Source organism: Polyodon spathula, chromosome 39 (genome assembly GCF_017654505.1).
Source record: "Polyodon spathula isolate WHYD16114869_AA chromosome 39, ASM1765450v1, whole genome shotgun sequence".
NCBI lineage: Eukaryota > Metazoa > Chordata > Actinopteri > Acipenseriformes > Polyodontidae > Polyodon > Polyodon spathula.
Window position 1 is genome coordinate 1,548,585 of NC_054572.1, and position 14,478 is coordinate 1,563,062.

The 14,478-nt window shown below is 40.4% G+C and overlaps 1 protein-coding gene across 1 annotated transcript in view; it reads left to right on the top strand.

Moving 5' to 3' along the window:
- Positions 1-12,031, top strand: part of LOC121304669 (MAP kinase-activated protein kinase 2) — a 41,599-nt gene extending 29,568 nt beyond the window's left edge. Inside the window, exons 3-10 of the mRNA XM_041235935.1 lie at positions 6,474-6,538; positions 6,688-6,767; positions 6,859-6,985; positions 7,179-7,254; positions 7,845-7,969; positions 9,008-9,093; positions 9,551-9,631; positions 10,220-12,031. Coding sequence (XP_041091869.1) covers positions 6,474-6,538; positions 6,688-6,767; positions 6,859-6,985; positions 7,179-7,254; positions 7,845-7,969; positions 9,008-9,093; positions 9,551-9,631; positions 10,220-10,363 — 784 coding nt within the window. The 3' untranslated portion in view covers positions 10,364-12,031. The remainder of the gene's footprint in view (positions 1-6,473; positions 6,539-6,687; positions 6,768-6,858; positions 6,986-7,178; positions 7,255-7,844; positions 7,970-9,007; positions 9,094-9,550; positions 9,632-10,219) is intronic.
- The last annotated feature ends 2,447 nt before the right edge of the window (positions 12,032-14,478 follow it).

The window sequence follows — 14,478 nt, forward strand, 5'->3', positions numbered from 1 at the left end:
AACGCAATTCGGTATTCACACATTTCGCTTGCGAGAAAAGATGTGTTTCTCACACAGCTTCCGTTTGAGAGTTTTGTGCTTTCTAACCTGAGAAGTGTGTTTGCTGATCCCTCTGTCGCTGTGAACCATGATATTCTCTGTATTGTGTGTCAGCAAAGATACATCTTGTGCAGTAAACCAGAGGTGCTAATTTAGTTCACCTTGGCCCTCAGGACCTGGGGGGGGGGGGGGGGGGGGGGGGTATAATCAGTTGGTGCCGTGGAAACAGGCTCAAACGTGTTGCTGCTGGATCGTTTTGAATTGACTTTGTTTCTGCATGAATAAAGGAAAGAGGTTTTTACTTGACTTTTGGGTAACAATTCATGTTTGCTTTGTTTTGTTTGTTTTCTGTGCTATCAAACATAACACCAGTAAGACCCTCTATCTATTTCAGCTTGTAAATGGATCAACTTGCTTGAATATTTTGGACGTCAGATTGACTAGGGCTATCTTTGTGAAACTGCAAGGGTTTTTTTTTTTTTTTTTTTTTTTTTTTGCTTTTGGCTTTCGTTGGCCTTTTTAACTGATCCTTGAGTTTCATTTTTTCATTTCTGCAGCAGTAACGACTACTAGAGAACCAGTAAGAAACACTACACTTGCTCAACCGGCACTGCTGCTGTGCTAACCATTCTAGAACCAGTAAGGTACTGGTTTCTAAATGTGTACGGTATACACATTTCTTTAATTGCAATTACAATGTCATTGTAATTGATCCTTGGTACACCTATATAATTGTAGTTTTAATACCAGAAACTTGATCAAATACAGTTCAATTACACACCTTTCCGAGCTTAATCGGTCACCTGTCTATGTTGTGTTTAACTGTCTTGATTTCCTACCTTCTCGTTATTCTCGTTGTATTTTCAACCACTTCTTAGTGACCCCATGTGTTACAAAAAATGTTTATTTACAAGTGGTGGCCAAACTTCCTGACCCTTCGAGCCGCATGGCAAAATTTCTATGTGGTTGAGTGCCACAAGACACGTACTGTGAAACATGAAATGGTTTACGAGCAAGACATTTTAAACACTTGCATCGGAAGCCGCCCTTGAACTGCCCAAGAGCCGGATGCTGGATTTGGCCACCTCTTTTATATACTGTACTATTGTTCTGTATTTGATTATTGCTTGGTATAATTGGTCATTTACTGCAGCATAATTTGTGATTTAAACAGAATATCATGAACAATGCTGCTGGAATTACTTGTAATTCTAATTGACGGCAGGTCTGGTATAGTGTAATGAGATAGAAATATCGACTTTGATGGCAGGGATTGAAACAACGAATCCCATTACACAGCACATTCTGATCCATTTCTGGTTGTTCTGTGGGGTTGATAAGACACACCTGAGCTTGTTAGCTATACACTACAGCTAATCAAAACCATAGTAAAACTGGAATGGCTGAAACTGGTCTGTTCTGTGTAACCATGGGGACTTGCAGAAACAGAACTTGAACAATTCTGTTCTCCGCCTTCGCAGGTGTGCTAGAGAGAGCCAGCCTACAAGTTTGTGTACCGGAGTCGTTTTCTGTCGCGCTTTTACTCACATTTTGAGTGTTTCCACTATCGGAGCAGACCTGCCCTGAATGCTGTGGTGACTGTCTCTCTCGCCTGGGAGAGGAGCGCTTGTGTACTATGAATCAGTTATGTAATTGGAATGAGTATCTAATATGACCCAGTAGCCTAACGTGCAGTTTCAGATCTGCTGTAATAATTCATTTGAATCAATTTAAATTGGGGTAATGCAAAGCGAACCGCTGGTCTTTTCCCGTGTGATTAATCTCAATAATGATAATTTCTCTTTGTGTTTTCTGTCCCCCCCCCCCCCCTTCACTTGACAGAGAAATCAAGACTCTTTGTATTTCTTTAAAATAGTGGACGAGGCATATTGAGGTGGGGAGTTGCAAGAAAGATCTGTAGGTCGAGATCTCGTAACCCTGAATGCAAAACCTCTTGATTCATTGCAGCTTGGCCACATTCATTGTATTACCAACCTCTGTGCCCTGTCTACTTGGTCTTGACCTATTTTAGTGAGTGGAGGAGTCCAAGTTTTGTTATGTGACTGATGAAGAAATTGAAAATGGCATGTAGTATGCATCTCGGTTATAGGTGTAAAGAGAAAATGTTTTCAATTACAAGCAGCGTGAGCAATAAAACGCAGAAGGGGCTCTATTTCCAGCCCCTTTTTGGTTGGCGACTCGTAAAGTAGAAGTTGTTTTATGAGAATATGCATCTTTCCCCGGAGGAAACGGTTCTTGATTTCAGTTTAAATTTCATGCTCTGTTTCTACAGCTATGGCCGAAAAGTTTTGCTTAGCCTACAATTTTAGGATTGAGACATTTTAAATACCTTTTTTTTTTTTTTTTTTTTTTTTTTTTTTTATAGTTTCTAGAAATGTTCTGGAAAACAGAATTTTAGGGAAAAATCTTTTTTTAGCGAAGGTTTTGCTTTTGCGGATGAGAAACGTTACAAGAAATAGATGTCTACAATTTATCTGAAACTCCAGAAATGCTAATTCAAAAGTATTCATACCCTTTGATGCTGTGATAGTATTGTCTACAAGGTGCTACAATATGAAAATGCAGAACCTGATTTATACATACATACATACATACATACATATTTCAAACAAAATAAGGTATATATGATGGACATTGACAAAATGTTTTTGGTTCCTTTTTAATCACTCGATCTTTCATCCTTGTCCACGACACGCTTGCGTGACTATGACTGACGCATATGCACTTAATCACCTAATTAGAGAGACAGTTGACACTGGATATGAAGTGATTTCAGCTGTTGAATTGCAAGCTTGAATAAAAGCAATAAAGAAAATCACAGAATAAAACAATATGCCACGTCTGTCAAGAGAGCAGCGCCTTCATGCAATAGGCATGCTGGAGGCTGGACTAGGGCGTATCTTGGGCGCTCACAGCCAGCAATTTTGAACCTGGCGTGACGGTGTAACCAGACACACGCTGTCAATGACAGGCCACGAACTGGGAGACCAAGAGCCACAACACCTGCCTAGGATGGACAGATCATTTTGCAGCATCTTCGTGATGTCATTTGTTAATCAGCACAATAAAAAGTCACTGCACCTGCTCTAAAACAAAGTTTGTCATTTTTCGATCACATCTAGTGAATTTTATCCAAATATAAGTGATACGTTTCTTTCGATGCTCAAATATATGTGATATGTTTCTTTTGGTGCTGGGTATATATTTATTTAAATCTTACTTGGCATCATGTAATCAAAATGACATCAAGTATCTACTGGAAGCTGTAATAATAGTAGAGAATTTCATGTTGGATTTCGAAATGTCACATTTTTCAATTTGTCTGTTTTTCATTAAGTATTTGGAACACAAAGTGGTATGTAATGCAATATGTTAACGTAACATTATTCATTACAATAATTATTATAATTAACTGAAGAGAATTTTTTTTTCTCTTAATTCAGTGTTTCATTTATTCCTTTTGACATCATTTAGATTTGTGGAGCAAACCTATCTGGAACAGTGGTTAACTCTGCCAGTCTTTCAAATTTAATAGTGGTGCAATGTCATGTACTATACAATTCCCCACAATATTAATATTCAAGAATTTACCAGAATTGACTGAAATCAGGTACAAATTTGAATATGTTGACACAGGAAATTGCAAAAAGCATTATTCAGAGTGAAGATCTTTGATAACCACGCTAGACGGAATTTATTAAAACCCTCCACCTTGCATTTTGAGATTGAAAAACCACAGGGGAAGCCATTTCCTACGTACCCCTAGAAGCCCCAAACACCCAATCTGCACTTTCCCTGTGCATAGCCTGCTGATACCCTACATCAGTGGCCATGTGCCCTCTAGGGATCCTCCCACTCAGGAGGCACAGGGAATAAAGACACAGCAGATAGGTACATGAGGGCAAAATGATTATTGGATGTAGTTACCGTATAGAAATGAATTATTCATATTATCTTGTGAACTGTTGCACGTTGGAAGTATTTTCTGAATTATTGCAATAGCTTTGGGACTTAGTAGTCAGTAAAGCTAATGGTAGTCTTCTCCATTCTTTTCACTGTGGACTTATTTCCACCAATAAGAAGGTGCAGTTCATTGTGTGTGGACATGCAGCGTGTTTGATACTCCCAGACGCACAAAGCAGCAGGACCTGGGCGTGTTGCACATTGGAGCTGGCTGAACAAGACCCTTCCGCTGGTCTGCCAAGCTTCCCTTTATAGGTTAGTGTGTATCGGAGTTTTATAAGCTACAAAAAGAAGACCTGGATCACAGGTTGCAGAGTTTTTTTTGTTTGTTTTTTTTTAATGACTTTCTTCTCTCAGACAGCTCTTTGTTTGCAGAGTTGGTGATTAATACTGAAAGTCCTGAAAACGTGCTGTTGTTTTAATGTGGTTGTCTCGCTGAACCAGCTTTGAACATGAAACAGAAAGGGGCCCTGATGCCAGGGCGCTGACACAGATGATACAGAAAGTTCCACTAGGCAGTTGGGTCATTCACGTCCCCAATACCTTTCTCCAACAGTGTACACTGTGTACTTCAGAAATATAGAGAAGCTCGCGCAGGTGTGTGCAAACCTGTTGTCCTAGAGTTGATTAAAGGAAAGAATGGATTTGAAAACCTGATTTAAAGAAATGCAGCAGCAGGTATCTTTTTGTTGTATGTTTTATTAAAGTCCATTCAGCAGCAGGCATTTGTGCACAGAATTATCCCGCTATGGTCTCCTAGCAGTGTCCTGAAAAGAAATTCCCAGCAAATTTCATTCCCCCGTCATATCAACAGCAACAGCGTATTAAAAGATATTTTAAACATATCAGACCTTGACTTCTCAAGCAAGCTTACAGTAAGTTACAAGTTTACTGTTATTGAAACATACAGTTCTCTTAGGAATATGCTGAAGGATTGCTTCAACATTCAAACTTAGAGCATCAGTCTATCAGCCATTTTTGCCATGCTAGCTTAAGAAGGCAGAACAGAAGCCAAAGCGTTTACAGTGAATTTAGAATACCAAGTCATCGGTTTCAGTTGCTTTTCTTCATTTTCATGTAGATATATAGAAAGTCCTGTTTCTGTGCACATTCTTGGAAAGGTTAACATGTCTTCAGTGGTCTAATTGGAAACTGCAGCAGCATGTTTTGATCTGGTGCAGTAGAGCTGTGGTGGTTTCTCGAGCTCATGCCTGCGTTAGGAGTGTGCTGTTAACTCATGACTCACTGGCAGTGTCTGAAGTGCGAGTGGAAATCTTACTACAAAGAGCAGTGAGTCACGAGTGACAGGTAGAGTAAAGTGGTGAAGTGGATGCTGCTGAGCACGTAATGGACCAGAACCTCGCTGTCAGCATTCCTAACCTGAGATCATGCAACAGTGAGGAAACAGAAAACTACAAAAACTAACAAGCAGATATTTTTTACCTAATTTGGTATGTGGATTATTTTATTTTTTTAAACTTTTTTTTTATTCCACTCCAACTGTATTGGCAGGGGATGACAAATACAGATTTTTTTGGATATAGATTTTTTTTTTTTTTTTTTCGGGGGTGTATTTTCACAGGGTACAGTGCCATCAAAAGTTACCCACACATTCCCAGAATATGTTTTTAAATGCATGCCGGTCGCTAGAGACGTGTTGGTCACTCTCCCACGCTGCTAAAACCCTGCCCACTTTGTTATCGGGACTCTGGAACTTTTTTCTTTTGTTCACAGAAATGTCTAGTTTTCCATCTTTGTCAATCGCACACTACGTTTTCAGACAATTTGTTTTCTAACCAGTCTGCTTTGTGAACTGTTCGTCACCACCTCTGAAGCATTGGAAACTGCCTGCTTGCATCTCTTTTACTTTTGCAAGTGTAGTCAGTTGGTGATTCATCATGATAATAGATTTCTTTTAATTTGTTTACATTTTATGTAGACTTTTTTTTTTTTTTTTTTTTTTTTTAGAACTGAGCTTTCCCTACGCTTAAAAACAGCTTGCTGCTGTTTTGTTATGAGCTCATTGCTCTGAGATCATTATGAATAATATATATATACACACATAGACTAACGTCAGTATAACGAACCCTTCTTGTGTCGAACACCCGCTTTTTAACGATCCCAACAGCAAGAACTGATTCCCCCCCCCCACCCCAATGCAAGTTAGCCCTATTAGAACGATAACACACAGGATCGACCCGGATGCAAAGATCTCGGTACTTACTGACACTGAACTTTCTCCTGTGTCAAGTGTGTTATTCTCTCAGTGAAAACGAAGACCATGGTTGACTAAATCAAAGATAACGATAATTCAAAGATGACCTATTGTAGTACGAATCATGCATGATGAATGCAATCATTGCTTGTCAGTCATCTTCACACAAACTGCAACCAGGCAATGGCCATATATATACATAATATTAAATTCATGATTTTCTTCTTTTTTTTAGTATGGATGGTGGTGAATTGTTCAGCAGAATTCAAGACAGAGGGGACCAGGCATTCACTGAGAGGGGTAAGAATGTTAGTATGTAAACGATCATGTCTTGGTTTAAAACCCTGTTGCTGGTCTTTTTACATGTGCATTTAATGTCATCTACACCACTTGTTTTTTCCTGTGAAAGCTGAAGTAACTGAAAAAATGTTCTCTTGCTCTTTTTCCAGAGGCATCGGAGATCATGCACAGTATAGGAGAAGCAATCCAGTACTTGCATTCAATCAACATTGCACACAGAGACGTCAAGGTAACCCTAGCGCCCTCCCCGGTCTCCTCATTAAATTAATTCTCTTTTATTAAGCAAACCTCCTGATCTTCACCTTGTTTCTCTCTTGCAGCCAGAAAACTTGTTGTATACCACAAAAAGGCCAACCGCACTTTTAAAACTCACCGATTTCGGATTCGCCAAAGAAACCACGACCCACAATTCCCTGGCTACTCCATGCTACACACCTTACTACGTGGGTAAGTTAACTCTGAGAGCAGACCTGATGTATGAACAGAAGCCCCCATGTGTTATTGAACTGCAGTCCGCTGTTCTCGTTTAATGCAAATTGAACAAACTGATTTAAAGGTGTTCTAATGTAAGTATTTGCAAACGTGTGCAACTTTATATACCCTACATTACTGCAATGCTGATTCTTTGTTTGTTTTTTAGCCCCGGAAGTTCTTGGGCCAGAGAAGTATGATAAGTCCTGTGACATGTGGTCCCTGGGAGTCATCATGTATATACTGTAAGTGCAGCAGCGTGGAGGGAGCGGCAAGGTGTGAGGCTCTGCCGCAGTCTAGGTGTGAATCACCTTCTACTGTTGCCAAAGGGATCAGAGTGAACATGACACGTGCATACTTTTATAAGTGTGTCTTTGATCACTCATTCAAAGCGAGTTCTAATGCACATTTTAGATAACGTCCCCTTACACTCTTCAGAAGAGCAAAAACCTGCTGGAGGGTTGTTAAAGTGCTTGAAGGTAATTCACGACCTCCTGTTTTGATATTTTGCTTCTCAAAACCCTGCGCGCTCCAGTGAGTAAGCCCAGGGCGTAGGGATGTTGAGCCAGCCTCCGCCAGAGGGTTCTGCTGCTGCGCTGTGACTCAGACTGCAGCAGCTCGACATGCACAGAGCTGAGATTCGCAGCTCCTCTGTGTTTTTTATCTCTTCATCGCTGTCATCGATCGACTTTTAGGTGTTAACTATTTTTCACCACAAAATGTTCCAAACACGCAGTTATTCTTGTTGCGTACATCCTGGCACGTGGTTGTTGATAGTTTTAGATTTAGTTGAAAATGTTAATATTAACTTGTATTTATTTTTTATTTTTTTCAGGCTCTGTGGGTACCCCCCGTTCTACTCCAACCACGGGCTGGCAATCTCCCCCGGGATGAAGAAGCGAATCCGCATGGGGCAGTACGAGTTCCCCAATCCAGAGTGGTGTGAGGTGTCTGAGGAAGGTAATGAACCCCCTTAGCTTGCACTGCAAGGGCCCAAAACAGGATGAGATCAATCACCCCCCACCGCAGGTTCTTTCAATTCAAATTTAATTTTGACAAAATTAATTCCCAATTCCTCTTTGAAGGAATTGTTATTTTAGATTCATTGTTGCGAGTGTTCAGCTGCTTTCATTTGAAGACAATCTTGACTAACAGTGACTTCAATTGAAGTAATTTGTTGCCGCTATGAGAAGCCCCTTTTTGACAGAATACTGCTTATTGCAGTTTTGATCAGTGGTGTGGGACGAGAGTTGATTTAAGTGGGAATTAGAATGGGGGAATTGATTTTAAAAAGGAAACGCAAGGAACTGTTCCGGCCGTGTTGTGTGCAGGGTGAGTCAGTCAGGGGGATGCAGGTTCACATCCTGGCTGTGTGGTTGGTGCTATTCACTGGGGAGTCCAGAGGGAGCGTTGCATTGGCTCTGGTGCTCCATTTCTCTTGTAAACCGTGAACCCCCAGTCACAATTTTTGTTTAATGCACTGCCCCCATGTTTCACAAGTTGCTTCATTTGCAGGACTGCAAACGTGTTCATTAATGCAATTGCTGACATGGTTTTATCTTATTTAAAGGTTACTTTTTGCAAGGGTAGTCATGTGTCATAGGGTGGTTCATTGGAATCCATCAACAATATACTGGAAATCTTCTGTAATATTGGTAGCTGATATGTCATTTTCTAACATGAAAAATGTAATAGGGAGCAAACTTCAGTTCTTTGAAGTGAATTCTAGAAATGGATTCTTGTGGTTTCCTGTGAGTTAAGGTCCCCCAGCACTTCAGCTCAGCTTGTGGAGGAGACCAATAATTTGGTCACCGTTGTCTACCTGAGATGTAGGGGGAATGGTTTGTACGTGCAGACAACTTTGGCTCACACAATACAGATTGCATCATCTCCTAGACCGCTGACCAACACGGTCAGGCATTCAAGTTCATGAAGTCTGTACATGTGAGGGGGGAAGGAATCACCTACTAACTTCTGAAGCTTTTTTTGTTTTTCCAGCTAAACAGTTGATCAGACATCTGCTGAAGACGGAACCCACACAGAGGATGACCATAACAGAGTTCATGAACCACCCCTGGATCAATGTAAGGCCCTGCACACTGTAAATGCCCCTTAAGGTGGTCCTCAACACTATCTGGCAGCCATGCTCTCCTACGGGAAGCACTCTTATACAAGTTTACCGTGGGATTTTTGCATGGGATTTTTCCCATGCTTTTCCCATGATTCCACTGTGCTTTTATCATAGTTTGCAATGTTTACATGATTTGGTGTCAGAGTTCTACCACACATTTTAATGAAGCACTGCATTAATATTTATTGCACTGATGTTATTCCTGCTACTGTAAATGCTGCTTCTGATGCCCGATGAGCTGAACTATTTTAAACAATTTTTTAGAGCCCGGTTTTGCTGAATCTATGCACAGGCATTTGTTATAATATGCTAATACCAATAAAAACAAACAAAACCCAATGTGTTTTAAAACCTTGGTTGGCACTTCAATGTGTTTTTATAAGCTTGGCTGATTTTCTGTGTGTTTTCAGCAATCGATGGAGGTGCCACAGACTCCACTGCACACCAGCCGAGTGCTGAAGGAGGAGAAAGATCTGTGGGAGGATGTGAAGGTGAGTGGAGGAGCCTGGTTACTGGGCATGGTCCTGACAGGGAGGGGTGGTTCCGACTTGAGTCCAGACCTACGCAGCCAGCATATGAGTCCACAGCACAGCAAAGTGCATGCGCTCAGGCCTGCGCAGCTAGCTCTGAGATCCCCCAGCTCTTTGAAGCTACACTTTGAAACTCTTTTCAGTTTGTGATCACACAGATGTGCGTGCATGTGCTGTCCTTTTGATCCCCACAATACCACATAGTAATAAAGTCCATGTTCATAGTGTCCTAATGGGGATATCCCATCGTGTGAACAGCTCGTCCTCGATTTTGAAAGAAACATTGCATGGATATTTGCCTTATAAATCTGCGTGTTGTGAATATCATCCAAATGCCAATGTTCTAAGTAATTTTTCTATATTCCCTCTGGTCATGATTTTAATTTTAAAACATTTTGAAACAGTTTGGTTGAACTTTTATGGAGTTTGAGAAGCTTCCCTACCTGAACTTATAAAATAGACAGGACACTTAACATGACAGTTACACACGCAGTGACTGAAGGGGATAGGACGCTTTTTAAAGTCTGTCTTTGTTGGATTGTGTTTTAGGAGGAAATGACCAGTGCCTTGGCTACCATGAGAGTCGATTACGAGCAGATTAAAATCAAGACAATAGAAGACTCCTCCAATCCACTGCTGATGAAGAGGCGCAAGAAGGCGAGCAACCCCCCGATGCAAGCCCCCAGCCATTGAGAAACCCCCCCACTCCCACTACCATGAGAGACACACCAAGCAATAATAATAATGAGCAGGAACACTGGGCCCTGATAGGAAAGAGGAAACGAGCGCATGATGGATTCCACTCAAAAAAAAAAATATATATATTTTTTTTTTTTATTTTTAGCTTTTTTTTTTTTTTTTGGTTTCCAAAGAAAAAGAAACAAGGAAAGCACTCTTTTACAACTAAAATTTAAAAAAAAATTAAAAATTTTAGAAAATAGAGGAGGATGGAGGATTGATGAAGAAAAACGACTAAACAAAATGCCTAGTTTTAAAAAAAAAAAAAAAAAAAACAAACAAATATTATTTTTAAGATTCTATTTTAATAATGTGTTTGTTTTGCAAACGCAGCTCCTCGGGAGAAATAAAATGGTTTTTTGTTCTCAAAAAGGTAGCCAGCCGACAAAATCATCTCCGAGGAAATCTAAAGAGCCCTGTTGTAAAGTAGTCCTAGAAATTCACTGCTTCTCTTTTAATATTATACATACTTTCTTTTTTAAAAACCTCAGTCCCCACCCAAAAAAAAGTATTTACAGAGCGAGGTAGATCCAGATATTATGCGTTTTTTAATGGTCAATGAATGTAGAAACGCTCTTTCATTAATGGTGGTAAATCTCTTAAGGCTTTGACCACCACCACCACCCCAAAGCCAAGCTCACAACGTGCCCTGCTGAAACTTACTGTCCCAGCAAGGAATCCCCTAACCAGAGAAGTCTGGACCAACCCCCTCCCACACAGCTGAGTCTGTCATGCCTACTGGCTTATGCGAGAGTTATTGACCAAGGTGGAAGGACTGCGGATCTATACTAGCACCCCTGTGATGTTAAGGGAAACAATAACACCTTCAAAGGGGCGATGGTTGCTTTATTTTTGATTTTTTTGTTTTTAATTTCTATTTGTTTGTATCTGTAGAACAGGAGGGGATTCCTGAACATATACCGCGTATTCCGGTTGCTCTCGGATCAAAACAAACCACACAAAGCATCACGTTTCAAAGGCACTACAGTCTACAACAGTCTGATTCTTGTGGGTCTTATAGCCCGTATAACTTTGGATTTGATCAGGAAATTGAATGCACAGAGTTTCTTTGTGCTTTTTTAATTTTTTTTTTTTTTTTTTTTTAAACGAGGCCCCCCCCCCCCCCCCCCCCCCACCCCTCAAAAGAAGTATTTAAGCATTAATTGTGGTTATTATAATCATTCTTCACGCAGTAGTATTAAATATGAATAGAGAGATCTGAAGGACATTGGACCTTGGTGGGGCGTTCATGTTAAGTCTGTGTGTTGTCCGTATTGTTTTCAAAGTCCTACTAAAGGTCCTGTGTAAAATCTACTGGCGACAGGATATATTCAATGTCCTTTTTCACTTTCTATTTCTATTTTTAAGTCCTGTAGTGGAACGTGAGCCAGAAGGCATTCAGTACTTCTTGTACAAGGGTTATTCCCACTACTGTTTGTGATCTGCATTCTCGTGCCGTAGATTAAAACAGTTTTGACTACTTTTTAAATTTTTTTTTTTTTTTTTTTTTTTTTGTTATTCAAATGTATAAAGCACATATTCAGTTTTGTTTTATGTGAAACTGCTGTACTAATGTCAAGGTCTGCTTCTACTTTGGATTAAAACACTTTTAAAAAAAAAAAAAAAAAACAAACAAAAACAAAACAAAAAAGCCCCAACCCTACTGTAAACGATGCGTGTGTCTTGTTTTTCTAGCTGACTGTTGCTACACTGGTGTGCACACATTGGAAATCACTGCTATTGGTAATCTTATGAGCAACCAGGGGAGGGCGTAGGTTGTAAAGCCAAGCATTATTTATTTGTGGGTCTTGGGTAAGTCAATAAGCATTAATGCAAATGTATAGTATACCTGTATACATCGCAGTCTTTAATAAATCACACGTTTTACATAATAAAATGTCAGAATTGACATGCGGTCAGCTGCTTCCATCCACAAAACATTCACTTTATGCAGTAGATCCCCCCCCCCCCATTGGGTCTTGTCCAAATGCCTATGAATGTATTTAACCCTTATGCACCCACATGGGGGGGGGGGATCTTGATTTGTTTTATTTCAAGCCTTGCCAGAATTCCAAGTCTTGATCTAGTTACAGCCTGCTGTGCCTCCTGTGCCAGATGCAAAATAGAAGTAGAGATTCATAGACAGGCTTTTTTCAACAGTCCTGGCCCAAGACAAACGGAATCACTGTGTGCTTCTGAAACTCCCAATGAAATCACCTGGTGAGCCATCCTGTGGTGTGCAATGCTCCAGAGACTTCGAAGGACTTTGTACTGTACCTACGCTGGGGTGTGTTGCACTGATGTTAATATGGACCCTGCTGAAGGAAAGTGCAGCTGTGTTCTTATGGAAAACGCTGCATAATAAACTGCATTTCTGAGACATCATTTCGCTTCATTGAGAATACTAACCTGATTCGGTGGAGGAAATGCAATAGCAGGTCTCAGCTCCTGGAATTAGCAGTGAGTACAGACCCTTTTCCCATCATGAATGAAGCTTACCGAACCTGACGGTATACTGTCTTTCGTTTTGGGTCGTAGTGCCAGGTTACAGCACCTGTTTTGATTGAAACCTTGAACAAAACCTAAAAGGGAGATTTTGGGACGGTTTTCTATTGATAATGAAAGTATCACAATCCCCCCACACCCCCCCATTTCCTCAGCGTCAGCCTTGGCCGGGCAATTCTGTGAACACTAATCCAAATCAGAAATACCTCCTCTGTGCCTTCGGGATGCATGCCTCTCTGCTGTTTTCTGAGCAAAGTAAATGAGTGCATGGCGCTAATTGGACCTTAACATACCAGAGTAATTATAATTACACCATGTAGTTGAACAATTGCAGTTCAATTACATGCTCTTCTGCGCTGTCCCTGAAGTGTAAAACTCAATCAAAGTACAAAGTTAGCGACATGCAAACACATTCCAAAACTAAGTAGTCAAGGGAAACTACTTCCAGAGCTGCGATTGGAGGAACATTCACTGCAGTTAAATTGCTGATGCAGGATATCATGACAGTGTTATAGTCACCAGTGTGATTCTAATATATATATATGTGTCTCATGAAGCAGTGTTGGTAAACAAGTGTTTGGGCACTTCCCAGCTACTGTTACTCACTTTTATGATTGTGTAATAATTTAGAAAGCAACAGTATGGACTGCACTGCGCTTCTGGGGTAAACTCACTATCCTCTTTGTCACACATTATGCAATTGCTGTTCCTATGAATTTTTGGTATGGGGGAGTTCTATGACTGAGTGTGTATTATTAATTGGCACCCTTTCTCTTTGGCAACAGACAGACAGAAGTTGCTACCCAGGAAAATTTCTGCACATTTCAGAAAGATTTACATTATTAATTTGTGCATGGAGATTTATCAGCTGTGTAACTTTTGTGTGAATTCTTTGAGTCATTTATTATCGTGGTGCAGACATTACTGTAGGTGTGTTGATTCGAGCGTGCATGCTGAAGTCATTGAGTGTGCAGGGGAATGGGTGTTGTTATGGGTGACATGAGCTAGTCGAAGGAAGTCGCCTCTTCGCGTACAGCCCTGTTTCCACGAGACGCATACTTTTCCACAGCAGAAACAAATACCTTCCTAAACACTTTTTAATTGAAATAAACAAAACCAGAAAACCGAAACCGAAACCCTGCAGAGCAGGTAGCAATGCCAGTAAATACCTTGACAAACTTTCAGAACAAACCCTGTTTGTTTTGACTATGGTTATAGAAGTGTTACCTGCAGTCATTCATGTTTTTATTTGTCTGCAGTTACTCTGTTGTCAAACAGTTAAAGGTGTGAATTTCTCCAAAGCAGGTATGGAATATTGACAAAGCCATGTTGACAATATCAGCTCTATCGGACTTCCTTTGACATCAACATTGAAGGCCCAGTCTTGATTAGCTTCTGGGATCTGGTGGTCTTTTGGGGTGGTGGAGTCAGAACGGAGATCAATTATAATTAGTCACAGCAGAATTGTTTGCTCAGATCACAGTTAAAATGTTTGTTAAATTGCAACTGGTTACAGGTATGCCACAGTCATTCCAATTATAATAACAACGACTCTAAAAAATTAC